The sequence below is a fragment of the Octodon degus genome, unplaced genomic scaffold, assembly GCF_000260255.1.
Source record: "Octodon degus isolate 3935 unplaced genomic scaffold, OctDeg1.0 scaffold00004, whole genome shotgun sequence".
NCBI classification, from domain to species: Eukaryota; Metazoa; Chordata; class Mammalia; order Rodentia; family Octodontidae; genus Octodon; species Octodon degus.
In genome coordinates, this window is record NW_004524580.1 from 5,393,375 (window position 1) to 5,418,583 (window position 25,209).

The following is a 25,209-nucleotide window of genomic DNA, read 5'->3' on the forward strand; positions in this document are numbered from 1 at the left end:
TTCCTTCCTTCTTTCTTTGTATTTTAGGGAAGGGTCTATAGGGTGTTCAGGGTCTCACTACAAGATCAGACTTGTAGTGAATCTCCTGTTTACAACTTACCAAGAGCTGGGATTACAGGAGCACACCACCATGCCTGGTCTCAATTGCCAACTCAGTGAGCCCTGGGGTTCTGGGCTGGCACCATACGCCTGGGATTGAACCCCTGGCCCCGGCACTTGCTGGCAGGTGCTTTAATCTGCTGAGCTATTTGGCTGAACCAGTGTTTTCTTTAAGCAAGAAAAAAGAGCTTAGAAATATCTATGCTACAACTTAAAAAAAAAAACAAACTGAACCACAGAGTTCATTTTTCTCTCACAATTTCTAAAAGTATGTTTTCCTGGTTAAAGGGGCAGGAGGCTCAATAGACAGAGTAATGAAGACGTTTAATTTAGGACATTTTTTCTCATGAAAGCACAGGAATGTCATGAAGGCAATTCAAATGGGAATGAAATTTCATATTTTTCATGCACTCTGGGTAGAAATCAGAAAATTACTTAATCGGCATTCTGAGAATTCAAAATTTCTTGAAGCATGCAAAGGCTTATCTCTTGCTGCTCTTTTTGAAATTACTTTATGCACTTGGGGATGTGGATCTGTCAGTAATTAGGAATTATACAGAGAAAGGCCTCTTACTTATAATAACTCTGAAAAAATATCTCTATTTGTGAAGCTGATAAAGAACATTCTAGAAAATTGGGAGAAACCTACTTATTTTAACGCAGTGAAAATTGGAGTTATCTTTTTGTAGCGTGGTGTTAAGTCATTGGGACCAATTACATAACCTAAAATGCAAATTGTACTTAAATCACATAATTCAAACACAGAATAATCTAAGACTACTAGAGGTTGAAATTTAAAAATAGTAAGGAAGACACACTTTAATCCTGATTCTGCCTGGAGTCTCCCTTGATTCTCCTTTATTAAGCTTTAAATAACTGAAGTATGTATAACACTGGAAAGTTGAAGTCACCTGCACTAACTTAAAATAGTCAACCTTGTGAGTCAGATTCTTATTCTCAATTCTTTTTTTCTAAATTCATATATGAGATATAAGTCAAATGCTAACGAGTACAGAAGACTTGATAAAAAAATTACCTTATGAGGCAAGTTTGGATATAAGATATAAATTGCACTTGTTACATCTTGAGCCATGTTCTGTGCAATGTTGCCGTCCCCAAATTGCAGCTGAGGCAGTTGTCATAGGTAGTGTAATGGGCGAGCCTGAGCCCGCAGAGCTGGCACTGCCCATGTACCTGAGCGGGCTACCTACAGTCTTCACTCCTGACGTATCGGCCCTGTGAGACTGTCTACTTGTCCACATGCACCTCTTTCTGCTCTGTGTAATATTGTTATTTTTTTCACATCATCAAGCAAAATAGTTTCACAGTAGTCATTTGTTGTTGATATAAGTTTCTTAACTAACACTACTTTCTCTGGGGGCATTTTTTCCGTGTTTTCTGCGTAACTTTAAAGGAAGATATTGAACTGTATTTCACCTGTTAGTAAGAAAGAAAATCACTTTAAATTATGTGGATGGGCATGTAATTAAATTTTTCTACTTGTGACATATAACAGAAAATGCTATTAAAATGGAAGAGAATATAGGAAGATACAATATATGATAGAAACATAGTTTTAAAAAAAAAATTCTTGAGTTTCCCATTAAAACTAGGCAAGTAATAAAAAAAAAAGCCAAAGAAATGGAAAAAAACCATTTAAAAAAGATGATAATAAGCTACTCAGTGTAAGAAGGTGACAGCAAACATCCAATTGGCAGAGAACTAACATGGTATCAACATTTATGTGAGAAGTTACAGAGGATAAGAAGAGCATTCTGGTTAGTACTAGCAGAGGAGAACCAAGCAGTCTGAGGCCTGACCAGAAAGCACACACACTGACGGTCACACGCTGTGACCTCTTGACACGACAGGGTACGGACCGATGGTCATGTGTAGTGGAATGGAACAGGGAGTGTCCAGGCACTGCCTAGAAAGCCTGGCTGCTGTTCTCTTTCAGGAAAAGCTGCTTTTGACAGAGTTCTGGAACTTTAATGAAATCAGAAAGATGTGGAAATTAAAGTCGAAGGAGAGAAGATCTGGGTAAAAGGGAGATAACAGCTCAAAAATTCAAGAGACTGGGCGTGGTGGCACGAGCCTTTAATCCCTGCTCTGGGGAGGCTGTAAACAGGCAGATGGGCCACTATGAGTCCGATCTAATAGTGAGACCCTGAGAACCCTGTAGACCATTTCCTAAAATACACACACACACACACACACACACACACACACACACACACACAGTTCAAAAAGTCTGAAAACCCAGGTTTAAAACTACACAAAAACAACAGTTCCTATGTGAACTTAGTGATTTAACTAAAACCTACTTTTATGCAAACAAAAATGATATGACATATAAATGTGTGAGACAAAATTACCAGAATCAAACCCTGTATGAGTCACATGTATGCAATGTGTTCGACTAAAATAGGATTAGTATCAGTAAGGAATTAAAGAATAAACAGATAAAAAAATTTGACTTAATGGAAATTGAGTAAATCACATTAATAAAAATTTCACAGATGAAATAGAAATGGCTTGTAACAATGTAATCCATAGCCAGTGTACTTGTTAATGGGGAGAGGTCAAAGACATGACGTCAGGATGGCCCCTCAGGTAAGCCAGGTGGTTACAGTGATGCTGGCTTCTTCAGCCGGCCTTCTAGAATTATCCTCAGTTCTCTCAAGCTGCTTGAGGAACCATGTGCAAGGACTTACCCTGTTAGCATGCATTTCCTTCATCTCTGAAATTAAGATGATTATGTTATTATGTGAAACTATTTAGAATAGGCCCTGGCAACACTTTGAACATTTAGTATATCTTGGTCATTTTTTTAGTTTGATTTTTTCTTTTTTTTTTTCAGTACTGGGGATTGAACTCAGGACCTTGAGCTTGCCAGGCAGATGCCTATGCTGCTGAGCTATCACCCCAGCCCATGGTTATTATTTTAGGATAGTGACCAACAGAGGCATAATTCTTGTCAAATAAATGAATTATAAATTTAGTGATGTACCATTAGTCCAATGGTCTCCCACTGCTTAAAAATAGTACTTAGAAAATATGATGATTTTGCTCTTCCTTAATAAGACTGATATTATCTGCAAACTTTTCAAATACTGATAAGAAAGGAGAAAAAATAGGTTTCCTAATAGTCTACTTACACATTGTACTAAAGAATATTGATCTCTTAATACAATTGAAAAGATACATATTTACTAAAAATGTCTTTCTGATGAGTAGAACGTTTATACAGAAAAATATTAACACAGTTGATGCCAAATAACTATGAAAATGATGAATACAGTCTGTGCATTTAATTAAATTATAAAGGCCATTTAATTTTCTGTGGACTAATTAGATATTTGTCTTCAGGTACATGACAGATGGTGGGCTTAACCTGTACACAAGAAGTCTGAACCGGGTACCAGACACCCCAACTTCCAGGGATGCTATCCAAAGGGGTGCTCATGATGTGACAGTGGATGCAGACAGGTAATTCTGTGTATGCAGGTGGCGGTGAAGGACACGTATGACAAGTTTATATGCAAGATCATATGAGTTTTTACGGCCTACACCAATGGTATTTTTTTTTTATTTCATAAGTTGCCTTTAGAATATTGTGAAAACTAAGGTGGTCCAAAGGCAAGACCATTTTAGCTCTGTAAAATGGGAATATTGTGTTGCTCATTTTAATACTTCCATTGACTGCATAGACTTATTTTCCTTCCTAGATTGTATGTTTTTCAGTTCAGATATCTTTAGTTTTTTCTAGAAGCTAATAACATAAGAAATAAAACATTTGAAATTGTCAGGAATAATAAACTTGATGGATTTCTTGTGGGTGTTGAAAATCTACGAGTCTTCTCTTAGGCCTAGGGTGGCGAAGCAGTGGCGTGAGGGGCACAGAGGCTGTGTCGCTGGAAGCACCAAAGGTTCTCCATTGCTGTTTTATGCTGATTTTTATGCTTCTCCATTTTCTTAAGAGAGAGAGAAGGAAAGAGAAATTTTTATGCACTGTTCTTTTTTGATAATATTATCACTATTATAGACTGAGAGCATTGCTTTCGTAAGCTAATTTAAGAAAAATTCCTAACCTAATTTAGCTCTCTCTTTGTTCAAAATTTTTTTTACTTTATGAAAAGAGGGAATTCTCATTCCTATAGCATACTCATCTATTTATATCTCTATCTCTCTATCTCTATTTCTATCATCTATTTATTTCTCTAATAGTTCTTTAATTCAGCATTTATGAAAAGGACAATAAGCTAAGACATAGTATGTGAGTGTGGACTTTCTGAAATAAGAAACACATACAGTTTAGGGTGCATTCTGGGCTACCTGCTTCAAATCCTGGGCAATGAATTCTGGCCTTGCTCTTCAGTTTCTCCTCCCACATATGCTGGTGATATCTAACTCAAGTGGAGAAAACATACTTTACTTCCGCCTGGTGGATGGCTCTCCCAGTCTACTAGATGTTCATGTCCTGAAACACGTAGTTTAAAAAGGCTGGTGAAAAATTTCCCTCCACTCCCCATGCACTCCTGAGATATATTTACTGCTGACACCTTCACGAATGTCAATCCCCATGGACTTCTGTCTGTCCTCCTTTCTACCTCAGGACTTTAGTGATGTTTCTACACCTCCGGTGCCCTTTTCTGCATTTCTTATATTCCTACCTTCAGTGCTAGCCCAGGTAGCTGTCTCAGAGGAATGTTTGTGGAGTAGCTCCAGTAAGTTTCTTCTCAGTCAATTATCTTATGTATTCATTATGCCACTCCTCAGCACGTCTCACTTCTTTATGTGTTTGTTTTCCACATTGCCTGTTACACTACATGCCCATGACTGCAGGAATCTGTCATTCTTATTATGTGATGAGATTTCCACAAAGGCTGATACTGTAAGTGATCAAGAAATGAACTTAGGCTGTTTATTCATTTAGAATACACAGTCATGCAGCTTGACAATAAAATCCAATTTGGCAGAGAGGCAAATGAGGTCGGCAGTGGCCAAAAAGCTACAAGGATATTATAACAGGAAGGAAATGGCTTATGTACAAAAAGGGAGGCAGTGCCAGAGGAGAAAAGCATGTACCATTTTTGGAAACTGATGACCTATACATTGTTACCTGACAAGCAAACAATGAAATATCTGTGCATCTTTCATAAATAAGGTCGTGGTGGAAGAAGCTAGCCATCAGCACAAGTGTAAATTTAGTTTGGAGACAAATTGGGATGACCCACTCTCATTTTATAAAGTTCTAGACTAATTCTTTATGCCTATTTAAAATATGTATTCTAATTTTTAAATGTTGAAAAAAAATAAAGTTCTAGACTGGATCTGGCTAAGGCCCTCTGATCAACAGAGAGAAAGAAGCAAGTATCTAAAAAAGTTTGTCTATTCAAAACAGTGGTTCCCAAAGTGCGGTACCCTGCCTCGCAGCTTGGCTGGGAGTTTACTGGGATCCCAGATTTGCACACCCATCCAAGACCTGAAGAATCAGAAATTCTAGCCCTGGATCCCAATAAACTGAGCTTCTACCAACATTTATGTGATTGCTGTGCACATCAAATTTCAAGAATAATTATCTAAAAGATGACCAAATATATCCTAAACCTTCCAAAACATAAATACTTAGCATAAACAAAAAAAATCACAGCTTGAAGTTTCTATTTATTAGCTGAATTTTGTCAAAAGAAAGAGAATATTACATGTTATCCTATAACAGTGACCCTGTGTTTAGCTAGATCAAATGACTTGTACCTGAAATAAATTTTTATAAGATTTATCTTCGATAATGACACAAATTTTCAAAAAGAATGATTGAATTAAAGGAATCAAAAATACCATAGTGTGCCCTTGTATTGCACAACGCCATATTTGCACTTGTTAAATAACAATCAGGTCACACTTTAATACCTATTAATAGAATAAAGGTTTTTATTTGTTATAAATACATTTTAAGATATGTTAAAATCCTATATTTGGGAAATGAATGAGGATAAAGGTCATTTTAAAATGCATAATTTAAAATATTTTAGTTATATACATTTTAGTGTTAATTTAAAATATCTGTGATATTTTATACATTTTTCTCAATTATATCTAGTCCAAGTAAAATAGGCAAATATAGCTACAAGGTAATACCTATTGTTATTCAAAACAAACAGAAATTACTTTTGGAGCATCAGCAAAGTTATTCTCTGCAGACTTTCCTACCATTTCATTCTTAGAATTTAAAAATCTTACATGGTAGAAGACTCTTACCGGAAAGTTCTTCTGGGAGGTTTCATTACACTAAATTCCACATAGATACATTTAAACAACAGACTAAGTTTGGACTGGCAGAACAACCCTCAGAGCGTCCTCTTCTGCTCACTTCACACGAGAGCCTGCCCTTGCCGCAGCAGTGTGCCCCTCGTTCTCTTGCCACGCAGCGCACCAGCACTCTGCGTCAGTGTCATTGCGATGCAGTTGAGTTGATTACACTCAGAATATGAGACACTTGAATGTAATATAACGTCTAGTCTGTGTGTCCCCAGTGGCTGTCACCCTGTAGGAACTCAACACGCACCTGTCTGACAATTTCCTAAAGTAACCATTATCAGCCTATAAAATACAGAAATATGATTTTTAAAATATTAAATGCGTCAAAAATTGAAATGTTGTTTAAAGACCTCTCAGACATCATAAAGGCTGATGAAAACATTTAAAGTTTTTTTCACTAGCTTTTTAAAATGTGCACTATGTTACTGTTGTCTGTATTCACCCTACTGTGCAACAGTACCCCGCTTTTTCCTGGTCTTTTCTAGTGTTTCTGGTGATACAAAATGATGTTGGAGTTACTGAGTTGAGAAGGACAGGAGAGAGAGTTGGGGAAGGATTTATCTATGTATATAAACAGGCTGGTTTGGACAACTGTCCTGTGGATTTCTGCTGGTCTACGGAAAGGAGAAGCTAATGCTTAATTTGTTTTGACTCCTTTTTCCAATTGTTTCTCCTTTTTCTCCCCTTAAGTTCTTATATATTTCTTTTTTTTCTTCTTCCAATTTTGTATGCACATGTCTGGTTATATGAATAACTGTTTGGAAGATAAAACTATGTATTGCAACAGATACTGTGAAATTCATATTACTTTGTTAAGGGAAATTCTGTATCACTTGTAATATTTCTGTTTGAATACTATTTTCTACTATCTTTATAAAAATAATGTTAGATATACTAGATTAATTTTTAATCTAACCTAGTGCATTACTTTACAGATAAAATAATAGAAATTCAGAGACATTAAATGACTTATCTAGGAGGATAAGGCCAATAGTAGAAAGATTTAGGTATTTTACCTCCCATCCATGTGGTTTCTGAACTATCTTAAAGTTATTTTAAATAATATGAATCAGGGCTGGCCACATAGCTCAGTGGGTTAAAGTGCCTGCTTAGACAGATGCAGGAACTGGATTTTAATCTCCGGCTTGCTGTGCTGGCCCCACCCCCAGGGCATGCTGAGAGGGCGATTGAGACTGGGCATGGTGGCACACACCTGTAATCCCAGTGTCTGGGAGGCTGAAAATGGGAAGATCTCTACAAGTCCAATCTGTGTAGCAAGACCCTGTAGACCCTGTACAAAATATATGAAAAATCAATCAATCAATAAATAATATGAAACATACTAGTGATTCATTCATTTTAGCAAATTAGTAAAGAAGCCAGAATGATTCACTGATAAAAAGTTTTAAATAAACCCCTTCATGGTATTTCATTTGTTCATGGCATTTCTTAGATATTCTCCCTACTGTATAAGTGAAATGTTCTTATATCCAACACCCAACCAGCTGGTAGTGACAGGGAGTCTTGTTTTATTTGCATTGTGTCATGAAGTCATAGCATTGTTCTTGCTCCTTTCCCAAGAAGAGTAAGCTTAAGCAAAAGAGAACAGCTGAATTCTTATTGGAATATTGAAAATGCCACCCACTCCCCCAAAATAAAAAAGTACTTTCAGCAGCCAGCCATAGTCACTGCAGCATTTAAAGATACCAAAGCTTCTTTAGTTTCCACATCAGTGCATCTGTAATTCCATTGCTTTTTAATCTGATTAAGGAAAGTTTATAGAACGTTTGTAAACATTGTAGGTGTGTTGGAGAAGCTCTAAGAATTCACAGATTCCTAACAGGCAGTTCAAGTATAAAAGTAGACTTATCAAAAGCAGTATGAATTAAACAGAAAAATAAGCACAGATGTATTTGTTCCATGTATTTGAGAGAAATCAAAAGGAATTTGAGGAGTGAGAGCACAAAAATTAGAAGAGTTTGGTATAAGAAAACCTTAATGGTATTTCATCGCAGTCCTGGGAATGTGGTAGAATGACAAAGTTTGGACCTATTGATTATCAGAAGCTATTCTATCTATTGGAATAAAGATCTTTTGCTTTTTCACAGCAAGAACAAACGCTATAGCTATTTCATTCTAAAAAGACTGGAAGAGTATTAAACAGGATTTATAGAGAAGCAGATTTCCTCAGAAGTTATTGAAAGTCCAGTTGAAAATTCAGGCAAAAATTTAACTGAAGTACAGCAGAGGACAATAGAATGGGAACGCTGGTTATTTCTAGGGAACGTGACCTTTTCCTGTATGTACTAACATGCACAGCTAAATTGCAAGATGCCAGAGTGGGTGATAACCAGCCACCACTGTATTTCTTACAGTTCTGAGTGTTAAAGGCTCTTCATGAAGGTGTAAACAAACTTGTTTTCTAGCAAAGACTCCTGGGCGTGCAGATAGCCAGTAAATACAATAAATAAGACCAGCCTAAGATGCCCAGTCACATTTATCTCTCAAGATTGCTGCCTTTAGAAATGTATGCTTATGTAGGGCTAGGGATATAGGCCTGCAGCACAAGCACAGGCCTGGCAAGTGTAAGTTCCTGAGTTCGATTTCCAGCACCAAAATAAAAAACCAACAAAACAGTATAAAGGGATGGCCAAATAGCTCAGCAGATTGAAGTGCCTGCAAGCAGGCACAGGAGCCGGGGATTCGATCCCTGTGTCTTATGTGCTGGCCCCACTCCCGGAGCACTCTGAGATAGCAACTGAGACTGGGTGTGGTGGCACGAGAGTGTAATCCCAGCTCTTGGGAGGCCGTAAACAGGTGGATCACTATGAATCCGATCTAGCAGTGAGACCCTAAACACCCTGTAGACCCTTTGCTAAAATACAAAAACAAACAAACAAAAAACACAGTATGAATGTGGAAAAGATTGCCAACAATGGCTAAATCATTCGATATTTCCAGTGAAGCCAAGAATCGGGGGTTTCGTCTGAAACCTTCCAATGTTCATAAATTGGCAACTCTCCTAGGAGATCTATCAGATCATTTAATAGAGCTAAAGATGTCACTTTTTCCCCACTGGTAGATAATCTATAAAATCACAGAGACATTCATACAAAGTGAAAGCCAGAACTTCCTTCCGTTCTCACCTACAGTAACGTAAACGTCTTAGGTGCATTGAAGTTTCTCACAGAGTTGCAGTTGGTGATGATGCCACCTCTTTGGAGTGAAAAACGCCATCACGCTGAAGCTCCAACCAGCTGAGTAACTGGCAGAACTCTGTGCCATGTCTCCAAGTTTTCTGAACCAAGGCAGCTAAGGTCAGGTCCCAGCCCTGGCCTCCCTCATCCTGAAACATATTTTGACAGTAACTTATTAGATCATGTTTGATCATTACATAAATCAACACCATGCACACGAAATCACATCTGTGCCTCTGGTGCAGAGCAAAGAAAGCCTAGCAGGAATCCTCCAAATCTGAAGAATAAGCAAAGAGCAGCCGTGGAAGGTCAACCCCAACACAAAGAATGAGGGACAACATGGGTCAACTAATAGTTTTGAAATGGGGAGAAAAAAAGAATGAACAATAATACATTCAAAGAATGGAATATGTTATATTCCAAAAAAGTGATATTTGATTACTAGCTTCCTATTAGTGATCTTATCGAAGTTTGCTTCAATGAAGCACTCTAGGAGTATGCTAGGTTTTAAAAAGGTGACAAGAAAATGAGAGGTGAGGAGAAAAAAACAATAAAGGGAGAAATGATTTTCATGAAAGTAGCAGGACATGTAAGAAGAGAAGCCAAACGAAAGTGACTATAAAGAACACAATGTAGATTGCTTTACTCTGACCTATTCTGTTTTGTTTTGAAGACGAAAGAATTGGAATAGGTATAGAGAGTGAATTCTTAATTTAAGATACTATTTCTTAAGATATTAGAAGAATCCAGAAAGAGATCATAGAATTGCTCTAATTTCTTTTCTTTCCTTTTTTTGAACTCCGTCTGCTGTGTTTGACTAAGCAGGCGCTTTAATCCGCTGAGCTATTTGGCTGGGCTATAGATTTTGTATTTAAATCGATACCCAGATGAGATGGTCTTTGAGATTGTAGGTAATTATGTTTTAGAGAAGAGTCTTCTTGAATGGATTTAATACCCTTGTGAAAGACACTTCTGAGAACTCCCTAGACATTTCTACCATGCAAAAGGTGACTGCCTGTGAACCCAAAACAGGACACCAAATCTGTGCCCTTGATTCGGACACAGAAATGTCCTCCCTGATTTCTGACTTTTAGCCTTTAGAATTGTGAGAAATAAATTTATTTAAAAAAATTTTTTTCTAAGCTACCACATTGGTGGTGTTCTGATGTAAGGGTCCAAATAGAGGAAGTTGTGGAGTAATGTTACAGGGTAAAGTTGACTGAAAGTTGAGATACCATGCCCTCTGAAACAGAAAAGGGTTGTTTACATTAGTTTGGAGGAACAGGGAAATGTATAATTCTACTTCTTCTGCTTTCTTGTAAAGCAGACAGTAGTCATTTGTGAGAATGAGTGCATGTTCAGATTAAGATAATGAGAGACTTTTCAAGATTCAGAATTACCACTGAATATTGAAATAAAACAAAGGCTTTGCAGAGGTGTGCCATAAACCTACTTTAAAAGAATAGCAGCTTCACTGAGATCTGATTTACATAAAAATTAAACCTATTTTAAGTGTACAGTTAAGTTTTGTTATTAAATTCCAAATTATACAAGCATGCCATGATCTATTCTTTTTTAGTGTATTTAGTACAGGGTCTACAGGATCTCATTATGCAGATCGGACTCATAGTGATTCTCCTGTTTTTGGCCTCCCAAGTGCTGGTATTACAGGCCCGCGCCACCACTCCCAGTCTCAATCGCTGTCTCAGTGTGGCCACAATCTAATATTACAGCATTCGATAGAAACCCTTCCAACCCATTTGCAGTCAGTCTCCACTGTATTGCTCAGCTTTAATCACTGACTTGTCTGCTTTCTGTCTCTATGGATTTGCCTTGCTCTGGGTTTTGGACAAGAGAGGGTTCAGATGATATAAAGGCTTTGTCTATGGTTTCATTCATTAAGCATGTTTTTGAAGTTCAGATATGTAACCTATCTTAGTAGTTATTGCTTTATTGCCAAGTGGTATAGTATGGGTGTACTATATTTGCTTATTTATCAGTTGACAAGTATTAAATTATTTCTATTCCTTGAGGTGTTCTGAGGAAAGCTGTTGTGACCATTCATGAGATAGTCAATATAGAGTCATATATTTTGTTTCCTCCTTGATAGATACCTACAGAATAAATATCTGGGTTTTATGATATAATTCAGTTTAACTTTATATGAAATGCCCTGTATTACACATTGCACCTTATTCCCACCATGATGGTATGACAATTTGCTTCCTCTTGTTCTTACCAATATTTGATATTGTCAGAACTTTTTAATATATTGAACTTCTTTATTGAAATTTCTGTTTAAGCCTTTGTATGTTTTCTAATGGTTGTTCTTATTCTGCAGTATTAGGGATCAAATACAGAAATATACTACCACTGAGCTACATTGCCAGCTACATGTATTTATTATTTTGAGAAAGGTTCTCAAAGTTGTCCTAGTAGGACTCAAACTGGCTATCCTCCTGCCACTGCCTTCTTCAGTACTAGGACTACTTGAATTGTAAATGCTTTTAAAAAACATATTCTGTACACAAGTACTTTATATGATAGATGATACTTGTCTTGGTTACTTTTTCTGTCGCTCAGACAAAATACCCAGCACCCAAATTTAAATGTGGAAGGTTTGTTTTGGGTCACAGTTTGTAGAGGTCTCAGTTCATAGTCAGCTGGCTCCAAGGCACAGTAGCATAGCAGAGGGACATCACAGAGGAGAAATAGTTCATGGAGGTCAGGGGGCAGCAGGTTGGCAAAGCAGAGAAACAGCAAGTAGCAGCAGCAGCAGCAGCAGCATTCTGCATTAATCCCCTCTAGGCTACCTTCCCTTTATCCACACACAGAACTATGCTAAGATAATCAGAGTACTAATGTAGTCATCACACACCATGAGTCCCAGCACAGCATACCCTAGATCTAGTCATATCTGCAAAACCCCACCAATCACTGCATAAGGGTTTGGAGCTACACATAGATCTAAGTCATGATAGCACCACATTGTAGCCTTCTAATTTACTAATTAATAGTATAATTCATTTATGTTTGAATAATTTATTTTCAATTTACAATCTATTAAAAAATTAAAATCAAAAATCAAAAAAAAATAAAAAATTCATTTATGTTTTTAAATAATGTATTTTCAATTTGTAATCTATTAAAAACTAAAATCAAAAATCAAAAAATGAAAAAAATGCATTTATGTTTTAAAATAATTTATTTTTAATTTGCAATCTATTAAATTAAAATAAAAAATATAAAAAATAGTATAAAACACTGAGTTTTAAATTTTGTTTGTGTCTGATTAGTCTTTTCTTATACTAAAGGTTCTTTATATTATACAAGGATAAGTACTTAATGTTTGACTCCATGAATTTATAGTAGACACAGTCATTAGGTATTTTCTGTAGTCTTATTCAGCAGCTGGGGTAGAGGAATAGAAAAAGTACATGGCTAAATTGATCCAGAATTGGGAATAAACTGATCAAATGAAATAGTATAGCATTACTTAGAATGTGTTTTAAGTGACTGAATATTGTGCTTAAGTTGAATTGAGATGGGGGTGAAGTCTAGGATGCTATCAGGCTGTAAGATAAAGGATTCTACGAGCATTGGTAATAGAGAAGACCATGTGAATATCTAATAAGAGAAAGGGAATGAAAGAAATGGAGACTCAGAGGAAGGTTTCTGCCAAAAATAGATGTTAAATTTACACTTCAGAAGTAGAGAGTTCCTGGATGATTGGACCAGTTACAAACTATTGCCTGAGCCACTGAAATGGAACTATCAGAGCGCTCAATATTTGCTTATCTAAATCATGTATGAGGTTATCTGATCAATGTGATGACATAAATCATAGAAAGAAAGATGCCTTTCCCAGGTTCATGTTGGAGTCTATCACATTTTTACCTATATACCTGCTATTTTCAACTGTAAACTAATCAACTTAGCTTTGTTAGAAGTTATTTTCATATTTGGGGCTGGGGAGATGGCTCAGTGGAATAAGCACTTCCCTGGCAAGCACAAGGCCTCAGTTCAATCCCTGGTTCCACCAAAAAAAAAAAAAATAGTTATTTACATGTTTAATTGTAATTTTCAAAATACTAAACTATGCTGCATTATTGAAATTATGATATTTTTAACTGTACTGTTTGGGTTGTTTGTGAAACTACAAACAAGGTACAAACACATGCGCAGATGACTAGTTCAGTAGTTGTTAGCGATGTGCAGGAATTTCATTACCCTTTTAAGAAGACCATAGGAAATCCTTATAAAATCATGTGGATAGTCATTTATAAGGGTCAAAGCTTCTTTAATATTTCTAAGCCTATATCAAACAGAAAAAATAAAGGCAACATATTTCTCCTAAGACACCAAATATCCCAAGGGTCAGGTTCACTATACTTGTCACCAGTTTGTGTACACTCAAATAATTCATTTTATTGTGTGTTGATTTGTTCCTGCTTAATCACGGAATCAGCATATACCCACATCTTAAGTATTTCCTTCATTAACTTCCTGACTTTCGATAGTAATTAAAAGCAAACTCAAAGAAGATTAATAGATTGCAATGGGAATAGACAAAGCAAATATAATTACTTTATTTCATGATCAAATGGCCTGCCTCTTGGCCTACATTTCTCTGCCCTAAGTAGAGGAAGCCCACTGCTAAGCAGGAGGAAAGAAGAACAAGTATTGTTTCCTGCTCTCTTTCCACCTTTCCTTTGGCACTCAACTTGCCGTTGCCAACTTGGGAGCTGGTGTTGGACTTCTGTCTCATTCTCAGAACTAGTTGACCTGCTGTGAATAAGCTTTGAAACTTCCCACTGTTTTAGACAAAGCACATGTAGAATTAATTATATTGCATGTGTGTACTGAGAATCTATCCATTGCCAACTACTGTGTTAATCCCATGGCAGGGGTGCTTAAGGATCTTATATTGAAAGTGTGTCAGAAGAGAGATTGTGAAAATGTAAAGGCCGTTGAAACTCCAAGGCTACTTGGGGAATACCACCAGCCCAAGCTGTAGATACATGTATTTTTAAATACCTTTCAATATATTTGGAAACACACACATGTAGGTGTTAGGACATGCTGCTACCACCCCTTTGCAAAGGTATTCTTAATATGAAACTTGTCCAAAACTATTATAGAGTCAATAATTTATGCTGAGCCTTTCTCTTATCTGCTTCCAGCATAATTTACCAATAAATCTGATGAAGATGGCAATATTGAGATGGGGGAAATAACAAAGAGAGGAAGCAGAGATGGTTTTAATCAAAATGGCTTTAGCAACCATCAGTACTGAGATCCTAGAATGTGTAACTGGAATATTTTATATATTTAAGTATATTTTACTTTATTTTTTTAATGAAGACATTTTGGTAATAAATGCTAATGGTAGGATTTGAATCCACTTCCTCTGATCTTATTATTATTTATAAAATTAATTTGCTGAAGTTTTAACATAGCCATATAATATTTTCTAATTTTATAATTTAAAATTCCCTTTTGAATTTTAAATGTGTGCCGGTTGATACATTGTGTCAACTTGAGAAGTTTAGAAGTTTAATTAAGTGATTCAGTAGGGAGCCAGGATTCTTAGTTGATGAACATCCTCATCCTGTGCAAGAGGAGGGCATGGACATTGTGTGAGTTCTACACCTCCAGCCCCAGAGTAGCTTGTTTATAATATAAGGGGGGAAGAGAGGCTGGCTAGAAACCACAGCTGCTGCCCTTCCCTTTGCTCCTCACTGTTTTCTGCTGCCATGAACGGCTGCACTCTGCCATGTGCCACTCTGCCTGGGAGCCAGCCAAGTATGGACTGAAACATCCACAAACTGTGAGCTAAATCAACCTTTCCTTCCTTAAATTTGGGTGTCGGATATTTTGTCCCAGCCAGGGGTGAAAAGTAACTGAGACAGAGAGTAACAATATTTTAAAATCAGTTTCAAAAGTTTGGCACATAATACATCATGAAATCATGATCGCTTTCTACTTCCAATTGTAACTATATCTAAAAACAGAATTTTCTTTATATGTTTTGAAGTTTCTACATGGTTTATAAGTTGTTATGTTAGGAGAGCAATTTAGCAGTGTTTTGTTCTTTTGTGTATTTGACATTATCTTGAAATCCAACATTTGTTGACCTCAGTATTTCCAAAAATTTCAAATAAATAACAAGAAAAAACATTTTGGTACATATACAGAAAAGTGTTAAGGTATTTGTGTGAATGAAAGGGTCATTTGGAACTTTTTTATTGCATTTTTTTCTTGAAAAGCAATAAAACAGTAAAGATTATGTTAGCTAATTTAATAGCTTAATTCTATTTGAGAAGCTGTATCTAGACATGAAACAGTTGGGTTTTTTTCCCCTTCAAGAACTATGGATAAATTCTTTTTTTAATAGGGTAACTAATGGGGTGAGACATTCCATTTGGGACCATTAAATTGAGGGCTTCCAGCTGGCAGCTGATAAATTCTACATCTCTTTCATCTGGCCTTACAGAGCGGGTGGCAGGGATTTATTTATTAATGTCGTGTGCTCCACTTGTATGTATTTTTCTTGCTTGACCTAATTTGTGTTTAAAATGGTTAAACTTATTTGTAATGAGATGAATTTTAACTGTTAACACAGCTCCATATGCTTTTCAGATACTTTATACATGCAAATATTTTTATCACAAATGAACGTCTATTTCCTAAATTACAGAGTTGTTTTATCAACATAAAACATTTCTGTGGTTAATGAAGAAAGCTCACAGAATGTAGAAATGTATAAAGGATAGAAAAAAAAGTCTTTGGGGAGGTAGGTCAATAGAATATGTGCTTCCTTGTTAAGCACAAGGGCCTGAGTTCAATCCCCGGTTCCACCAAAAAAAAAGAAAGAATCCACACCTCTTACATCCCAAAGACAAGCAAGGATATTTCTCTAATGTATCTCCTCAGTTTTGGTACACAATTATGTATACATATGCAATTAATCACCCCATTGTAATAACAAAATACTCAAGGTGATTGCCTCTATAAGAAAAGAGGCTTACTTAGCTGACAGTTTCATAGATTCAGGGCATGGTGTCTACCTCGGCTTAGTTCCTGATGCCTCTGTTGTGTCACACTATGACAATGACAGTGGCAGAACCTGTGCAGGACTAGGCCATTATATCTTGGCCTAGAAACCCAGAGACCTGAGTTAGGCTGGCTCAGCCTTTCATAACAGACTTTTATAGCAGATCTAAAGAGCTGCACCAGAATGGGATTAACCCCTTTCAGGAACAGCAGAGTTGATAAGTGGGGACGTAAAGTGATTAAAATAATGTGGGTAACAAATATTGAAGTTCCTGGTTTTTCTCCATGTTTAGAGCCTATCATCTTGCAAATTCATTATATATGAACCCATCTTATCAAATTATTTCTTTTTTTTTCATTATGGGGGGCTGAACTTAGCAGCTTTCTTACAGAGCTATGTATCTCCAGACCTTATTTTTTGAGATAGGGTCTCACTAAATCATTAACTTGCCCATAATGGGCTTAAACGTGCGATTGTCTTGCCTCAGCCTCCCAAAATTCTAAGATTTCCTGTACTCTTCCCATACACTTTCCATGTGTTTACTGAGTATAAGATCTTAAATTACAGATACAATACTTTGGGAGAAAGTATAGCTGGGGAGATAGAATTTAGCATAATTGCTTAGAAAATAGGTGTTTAAAAGTTTCAGATTCACAGCTTCCTTTGTCTAGGCCACTGGCTAGTTGTATGAATTGCAAAAGCTATTAGACTTTCTGAGCCTCACTTTTCCACAAAAAAGTAAATGAAACATTAGTAATTGCCAGGTACAATAATAGGCCTCTTTCGATTATGAGAGAAAAATCATATTAAAATTTATATAGGACAAAAAGTTACACATTGTTTGCATAACTACAAAGCCCACAGCTAGCTCTGAATTGGGGTGAAGATGTTGGGACAATATGTAGATTCCCTTCCTTTGGCTCGACTCTGGTTTTTCCATGGCTGAGCTTGATTCTTTTCTCACTACTCAGTCCCCCCTGTGTCCTAAATGATTTCTTCTCCATTCTATGGAGAAGAAAGCCTTTGTGGCATCCTTAGCAGTCACCTGGTTAAAACATGCCAGGTCATCTGCACATCCTGAACCAATCATCGAGGCCAGAGAAACATTTTAACTGCAGTGATCCTTACGTCACAGTTAACATGTTTAATTTATGGCCTTACTAGTCCACTGTAGCTCTATTCCCTGTCTCAACTTGTTCCAAATCCCTGAATCTTAGCTCCTGACAGATTCACCTTGTCTCTTGCCATACCTGGCCTCACAGGCTTAGCTCTGAAAATATTGAATGGGCGGAGGTGGTGGGCATGCCTTTAACCCCAACATACTGCAAGGGCAAGGCAAGAAGACTCAAATTCAAGCTTAGCCTGGGAAATTTAGGAAGCCTGTCTCTCACAAAAATGCTGGTGTCTGGCTCCACGTGATGGCCCAGAGCTCAGTCCCTAGGTCTACGAAGCAGAAAACAAAGTAAACAAAACCCCACAAAATCCATGAATCATTCATTGCTTCCTACAGCACCCTAAAACCTATACCATATTGTTCTCTGTACCTGGAATCCTAGAATATTAGCTCTGCATCCTTCCTATTTATTCTTAAAGACCCACCTGTGTGGTTCCCTCTGTAAATTGCTCAAAACCTCCTAGTGAGCTCACTTCCTTGTCTTATAATTTGTTGTCTTATAATTTTCTCCATGAATTATTGAAACTATTCTACTTGTATGACTTCATATTCTTAGCATCTAAAATAGTGACATATATGCTGCTAATACACAATAAAACTTTGAGTGAATAATTGTTATGGCTTCTTTTATATAAAGATTTTTTAGAACAGGTATACAAAGGACCATGGAGACAGGGAACTGATATTTTTAGGCTTTATAGAGAAGAATTCATTAAATGAAATTCTTTCAATGATTATCCATAACAGTGCTTCTTGCTTCTGTTTGCTTAAGATGTCTATTTTTGTCACAGTTTTCTTTATTTCTAAGCTGTCCAGCATGTATTTTAAAATAGTTTGACCAAGACACTCAGACAGAAACTTATATAACAAAGTGGAAGGACAGAGTATCTGATGGCAATTTTTTTCTCAAAATTTCCATATCATTTTTTAATGTTTATAATCACTTTATTTGTAATTGCCAAAACTTGGAAGTACTCAAGATATTCTTAAGTGAGTGGATAAACAAACTACAGTAAATCCATACAGCAAAATAGTATTTTATGACAAAAACTCATGAATGATCAAACAACAAGGAGATATTTTAAGTTCATATTGTTAAGAAGTCAATCTGTAAAATGTACACACTCTTTTATTCCACCTGTGTATTGTTCTTACAAAAGTAAGCATGAGGAGATAATAGAATACCGCAGGCTGTCAAGCTTTCCCCAGGAAAAAGGGAAGGTTAAGTAGGTGGAATATAGCACATTACTGAAAGGTAATGATGGGTCTATGATATTACACATATCTCAGAACCCATGTATTTCTACAACACAAAGATGGAACGCAATGTGAAATCACGCTAATGCAAAATGCTAACAACAAAACTCTATTTAGGGGAGAAGAGAATATGTGGGAACGTTCTATATTTTCCCTTCAGTTTTATGTAAGTTTAATAGTATAATATTTTTTTTATTTTTTAAAGTGGTATAATAAATTGTAATTCCAAAAATTTTGTTGGAATTACTTGGAAACAGAATCACATTAAAGGCTTAGGAACGACTGCATGAAGAACGTCCATAAAGAAAGCCAGTATGAGGTGAATTGAGATGAATGATAGAATAAAAGAAAGATGGAATCCTGTACTATCTCAGCCATTTAGAGGACAACTGCGGTTGAACTCAGGGGAAGAGAAAACTCTAAACCTTTCAGTTACAGCAAGGAGAATGTATTCAGGTCCGACTGAGTTGTATTTTCTATACTTAATAGCAAAAAAAAAAAAAAAAAAAAAAAAAATCCAAAATAACACAGTTTTACAGGCAAAGCTCAATAATGTATTAGTAGTTTTAGAGCATGTGCTAGAATCATAGATTTTTTTTTTTAGGGGGCGCGTGGAGCAGGAAACATTTCAAAATAAGACTGATTTCCTGAAATAACATGAAAGGCAATGAAGTAGATTTTAACCGAAGTAATGCTTTGATCTGGGTCCATATCTTTTCATTCCATCAAAATATAAAGAATTCATCTGAGTTTAGAACACTAGGAGAAGAAACGGTAGACTTCCAAAAGTTTTTGCATAATTTACACTAATATTTCTGAAAAAAATTTAATGGCTATTGTACATATGAACTTTCCTTACTTTTTACATTTCATATTCTCTTCTTAATACTGTTTACTCTTCATTAATAGTGTAAAATCTGAAAAGTTGTTAAAATGCTTTTCAATCAACAAAAATATGGCTACTTAACCGAGTTAATGGACTTTCCAATAATTAAATTCTGAAATCAGAACTGAACTCAGTTTAATACCTACCTAGGCCAGGGTTGAAGAAACATATTTTGTGTAGGTCCAGATAGTAAGTATTTTAGGTTTCTCATAGAAAGAGGCCACATCAAGATAGCATATCTAGACTTAGATAACAAAATAAAACACCTTACCGTTAACATTTTTTAATCACTTAAAAATGTAAAAGTGATTCTTAGCTGCCAGAGTTTACAGTTTGGGCCCAATGCCCAGCTGTCATTTGTTGGTTGTCTTTCTAGGTGTGACAGTCTGTATAGCTGTTTGTTAGAGCTGCTGGGATGAAGTGTGTATGCTTCCATCGGGAGACATAAGTAAAAGAAACGTTTGGTCTCACATTTCTAGGAGCAAGAAATAAGAAATCTATGGTTTGTGTCTAGTTGTCCCCCCAAAGCCTCATTCAATCATTGGGGCAGCTTCTAGAGTTTGGGGTTAATTCATAATCCAATGCTGGGATTATGGGTGTGCGTGCTGCACTACTCTGGGGCAGATAGGCTAAATACAATGAGTGGAAGTGAGATAGGCTTGCTAGCTGCCACAGCTGCTGCTCCTCCGTTTGCTCTTTGCTGTTTTCCTCTGCCATGTGCCACTCTGCCTTGGAGCCAGCTGAGTATGGACTGAAACCTCCACTAACTGTGAGCTAAATAAACCTTTCCTTCCTTCATTTTGGGTGCTGGCTACTTTGCCCTAGCAACGAGAGAAAAGTAACTAAGACAGACATACTCTATTGGACTGGGGCCTACCCTAATGAGCTCACTTTAGCTTAATCATCTCTGCAAAGACCTTATCTCCAAATAAAGAAAGATTCTGAGAGAGTGGGGTAAAGGGTCAATATATGACTGTTAGTGATACACATTTCAGTCCATGCCATTCTCTTACCTTTTGTATAGCACCAACCTTCAATCCTGTTATGAGGTCATATAAGAAATGTGAGAGTTGCATCTCATCCTTCTTATTTCGCTAATTTAAAGCCATAGCTTCTCACTGAGCAATCCTGTGGAGAGATGACAGACAGGTAGAAGTGTAATAAGATGACCTTCTGAGACCCACTGCCCCTGCTCTGCAAACACCCAGAAGACATCACCTGCTTGGTGTCACCTGCATGCTAAACCATTCATGCAGTATGGCAGCAGCATGCATATAAATCAGATTATAAGAAAAATACTGTTTGATCCTGTATCTAACAAATATTTGGCCCATTTTTAAGGCTTTACTGTGATTCCATAAATAGATCAAGAAGAGACTCATACTCAAATACACTCTGCTGTGTCCAAGCAGAACTCAGAATTGACTGTAAAATAAAACTATTATTTGAAATCCCCAGCTGGGGACACGCTTTGGTGTTAGCAAGTGTCCTGCCTTCTATAGCTCACACTGTCACAGCATGCAGCACTCATGTATAGTGCAGGAATTCTGAAGAGGTCTTTTGTTACTTTTAAATAAAAAGTGTGAAGTTTTCAGGTACAAAGACAGATTTACACTTCAGTTACCTGATACTGCCTTTGGAAAAATTAGTTCATGGTTACCAATGTTGAAAGAAATGTGCTTCAAAACAGAACTTAATTTTGCTTATCTCTGAAGTTTTATTAGCCTGCCATTCATCTATCCATATTTTCATAAAGGGCAACATCTTTAACCACATATAGGCAGTACTGTTAGGTGTTTGTTATTTAATACTAGCATTTCCTTCATAATCTTCAACTTACTTTAATATTGCAGTTACGAAGTATCATGACATGATAAAAAATGTGATGTTCAATTTTTCTCATTATAATAAAAGACACTTTTTTTATTCAGACACACTTGCCCGGTCAGTTCTGCCATGTTGAGAAAGAGTTCTGGGAGTCTTTCACTGTGAATGCCTGTAGTTCTGCTTTCATCATCATTTTAGCTGCTGAGGGAAAGCTAGAAGCCACACTGCCAAATAGAGTGAGCAGGGTAGGTGTGGACACTTAGCAATATTTTTAGAACCCTAAATTTTCATTTGTTTACACTCTGTAGAAGCGTTCTCTACTGCATTTTTTATTTTATCGCATAAAGACACTGACAAAAGAAAACTTCAAGAACTTCTCCCGAAAGTTGCAATGATGAGCAGATAAGTGTGTTTGAAGTGAGAAGAGATTTAGAGAAAGAATAATGGCAATGTGTCTTTTTGTAATAAATAGGGATTTTACTTTTAAAAATTTACTGTTTATTTTGATTACCCTTTATGATTTGTAGAAAATGTGCAGCATGAGCCACAACTCTCTTCTCGCTTTCACAAAAGAAAGCATTGGTCAGAAATTATTTAGTATTCTAAAACTCTGAGAGATAGCTCAGTGGAATAAGCACTTCCCTAGCAAACACAAGGGCCTGAGTTCAATCCCCGGTTCTGGAAAAATAAATAAATAAAACTCTCACTTCTTCACAAAGATTGCAAAACATCAATAACAACAACAATAAACCACAAGGTTGTTTTGACTGGTCTTATGTCTGCAGTAGAACCAAGTCCACTGTAAGAGTGTCAGGTCAGCCTGGCCACTAGGTGGTTTCCACCAATTCCACTCATAAGTAGTGGTGGCTCTTCTCTTCCTATAAATAATGGTGGCACTAGAAAAATGAAGGGTAACTTTTACTTCTAAAACTGACTATGACAGATGCTGTCCCAAGCTCTTAATGTGCATAATTAAAGATTTTGCTTTCTGTATTTTGCAAATGAAATAAATGAAGCATGGAGAGTTAGAATGTTTCCCATACTACATGGGCTTTCTTCCTCTTATCATACCTTAGCACCCGATTTCCATTTCTCTACACAAACCCTCGTTCATTCTATTGACAATAGAATCTCAAATTGTATCCTTACAGATATTCTTAAATTGGACATTTTGGACTAAAATACTATGGAGAAAGGATATAGGTAACAAATTTTTAAATATAAAAAGCACTCTCATAGTGGTATTCATGTGGTGTGAAATGACATAAGATACAGGAAAAATGCAGAAGGCTAGCTGGAGAGCAGGCTATCACATCCTCTTAGTGATGAAACAGCAGGAGTATAACAGGCATCCTTCTTGCATTTTCTAAAGATCAATAGGAACCTTTGTGTAAGATTAAGTCATCTGTGTGACATACAGAGTGAGCCTTAAATTAACTTTTCAATGTTTTCTACCTTGAAACATGCTTTTAAAATAAATTTCACTTGCAAAAGTGTTCTCTAGATTAAAGGCTTAATCACCACGCTTTCAAAGAAATTCTTCTCTTATCATTTTCTTTCCATTGTTATTATAATGACAGCAACTCATTAACTCAGCAGGTGTCAGTATCGATTGTGACATGTAGATTTTGCCTTTTCCCATTGTAAGATAGTTTCTATCTAAAATAGATCACTCCTCTTGATCGGTGGCTACTTTGGAATTTCTGAAAGGTATCAGACCAATTACTTGTAGCAGAATAATGGTGTTTAAATGGATACCCATAGTCACGAGGTACCTGGACTCCTCTCTCACTGTGTTGCTGTTTTGCAGAATACAATAGTGTGTGCAGTCTTCAAGGCAAAATTAATCAAGAAAGTCAAGTGCATGTGGCAGATACAATCAGCACCATCTAATTTTCTGAGACGTGTTTATTTTACTAGTTTATGTAGCTGAGCACAAGTTTCTGATATCAAACAGGCTAATTCAAAATCCTACTAACCAAAGGTACTTTTGGAGTCATAAAAGGAATCTTATGTTTAGAGAATTTTTATTTTTGAGACAAGCTAGTTAGTGTGAAAACAAATGGCATTAAAAAGGGAATAAAAACAGTCAGACTCAAGGGACTGGCAAGTTCAAGGTCCTGAGTTCAGTCCCTGGTACCACCAAAAAAAAAAAAAAAAAAAAAGGTGAAGAAGTGAGAATCTTTTGGAGCAGCGAAATCTTACCAGGCTACTTTGTACAGGGTGATGTGAAGCATTAGTTACTTCTGTTGCTACAATTGGTAGCATTGTTTGTAACACCCTAAGTATCTAGCATTGCACTTGGAGAGTGAAGTTGATGTTTCAGATTTGTAGGAATGGTCATGGTCAACAGACATGCCTGCCTTCTGTTATTCCGCATGCTCAGGCCAGGCTGATGGGCCTGGTAGCGCAGCACTGCAAGGCTTGGAGAAAATCCAGTGCAGATGCCGGTTTTGGTGTTCAGCACGGCTTAGGAATCCCAAGACACATGAATGGTGGGAGGTAGGACCCTGCCTTGGGCTGCTCCCACACCCTGCTCCCTCTTGCGCATGCTGCCATCATTGGCTCTCATCCTCTGTCTTGCTTTCTTCTCCACTCAAACACCAGTCCTATCTGACCATGTGGGATTCCTAGTAAGAGCAAAGAGGGAAGTAAAAAAGAGGCTTGTTTGGGCTGCTGTGCTACCCTCTGTGTGAAAACAAAATTACATTTCTTGTTTGTCCAAGAGAAGGATGAATGGCTGTGGCTTCCGAGTCCTGAGCCCTCCACATTCTCCTTGTCCTTTGCAACTCACAGTTTATTTCTGCTTCTGCTCACACAACAAAGCCAGTCAATGCCATTTCTAAAAGGAGATCGTTAGTTGGATATTTTTCATGGTGCTAGTTACTATGTCTCATTCCTTGGTATATCCACATTCTTAAATTTGTCTTATTTTTGATGACTTTTTTTGAAAATATCTGTGCCCAGGTTTTCAGAAAAAGTGTTCTTTAGAAGAATTAGGAACTTTTTCTGACATATTTTTCCTTACAGGTAAGTTACATGACTATTTTGATGTGTTGTTTTGAGTATGATTGTGTGATATCTATAAGGGCTTTGTTAAATAAAAGCAATATGACTCCATTTTTCTACAGTGAGCATTTTATATTTATTTATTTATTTATTTATTTATTTTTGCGGAACCAGGGATTGAACTCAGGCCCTTGCGCTTGCCAGGGAAGCACTTATTCCACTGAACCATCTCCCCAACCCCCTACAGTGAGCATTTTACTAGGAGATATATGATTGAAAAATTGAGTTATCATCTCTCTCTCTTGGGTCAGCCAAATAGGTCATTTCTCTCTCTGTCTCTCTCTGTCTCTGTCTCTCTTTCTCTCTGTCTCTCTGTCTCTCT

At 36.8% G+C, this 25,209-nt stretch overlaps 1 protein-coding gene across 3 annotated transcripts in view; it reads left to right on the plus strand.

Annotated features, from left to right (window-relative positions):
* Nav3 (neuron navigator 3) overlaps nt 1-25,209 on the plus strand; it is a 432,474-nt gene that overhangs the window by 268,380 nt on the left and 138,885 nt on the right. For all 3 annotated transcript variants that reach the window (XM_012515124.1, XM_004623749.1, XM_023716139.1), the window contains exon 12: nt 3,469-3,588. In XM_012515124.1, the coding sequence (XP_012370578.1) occupies nt 3,469-3,588 (120 nt within the window). The remainder of the gene's footprint in view (nt 1-3,468; nt 3,589-25,209) is intronic.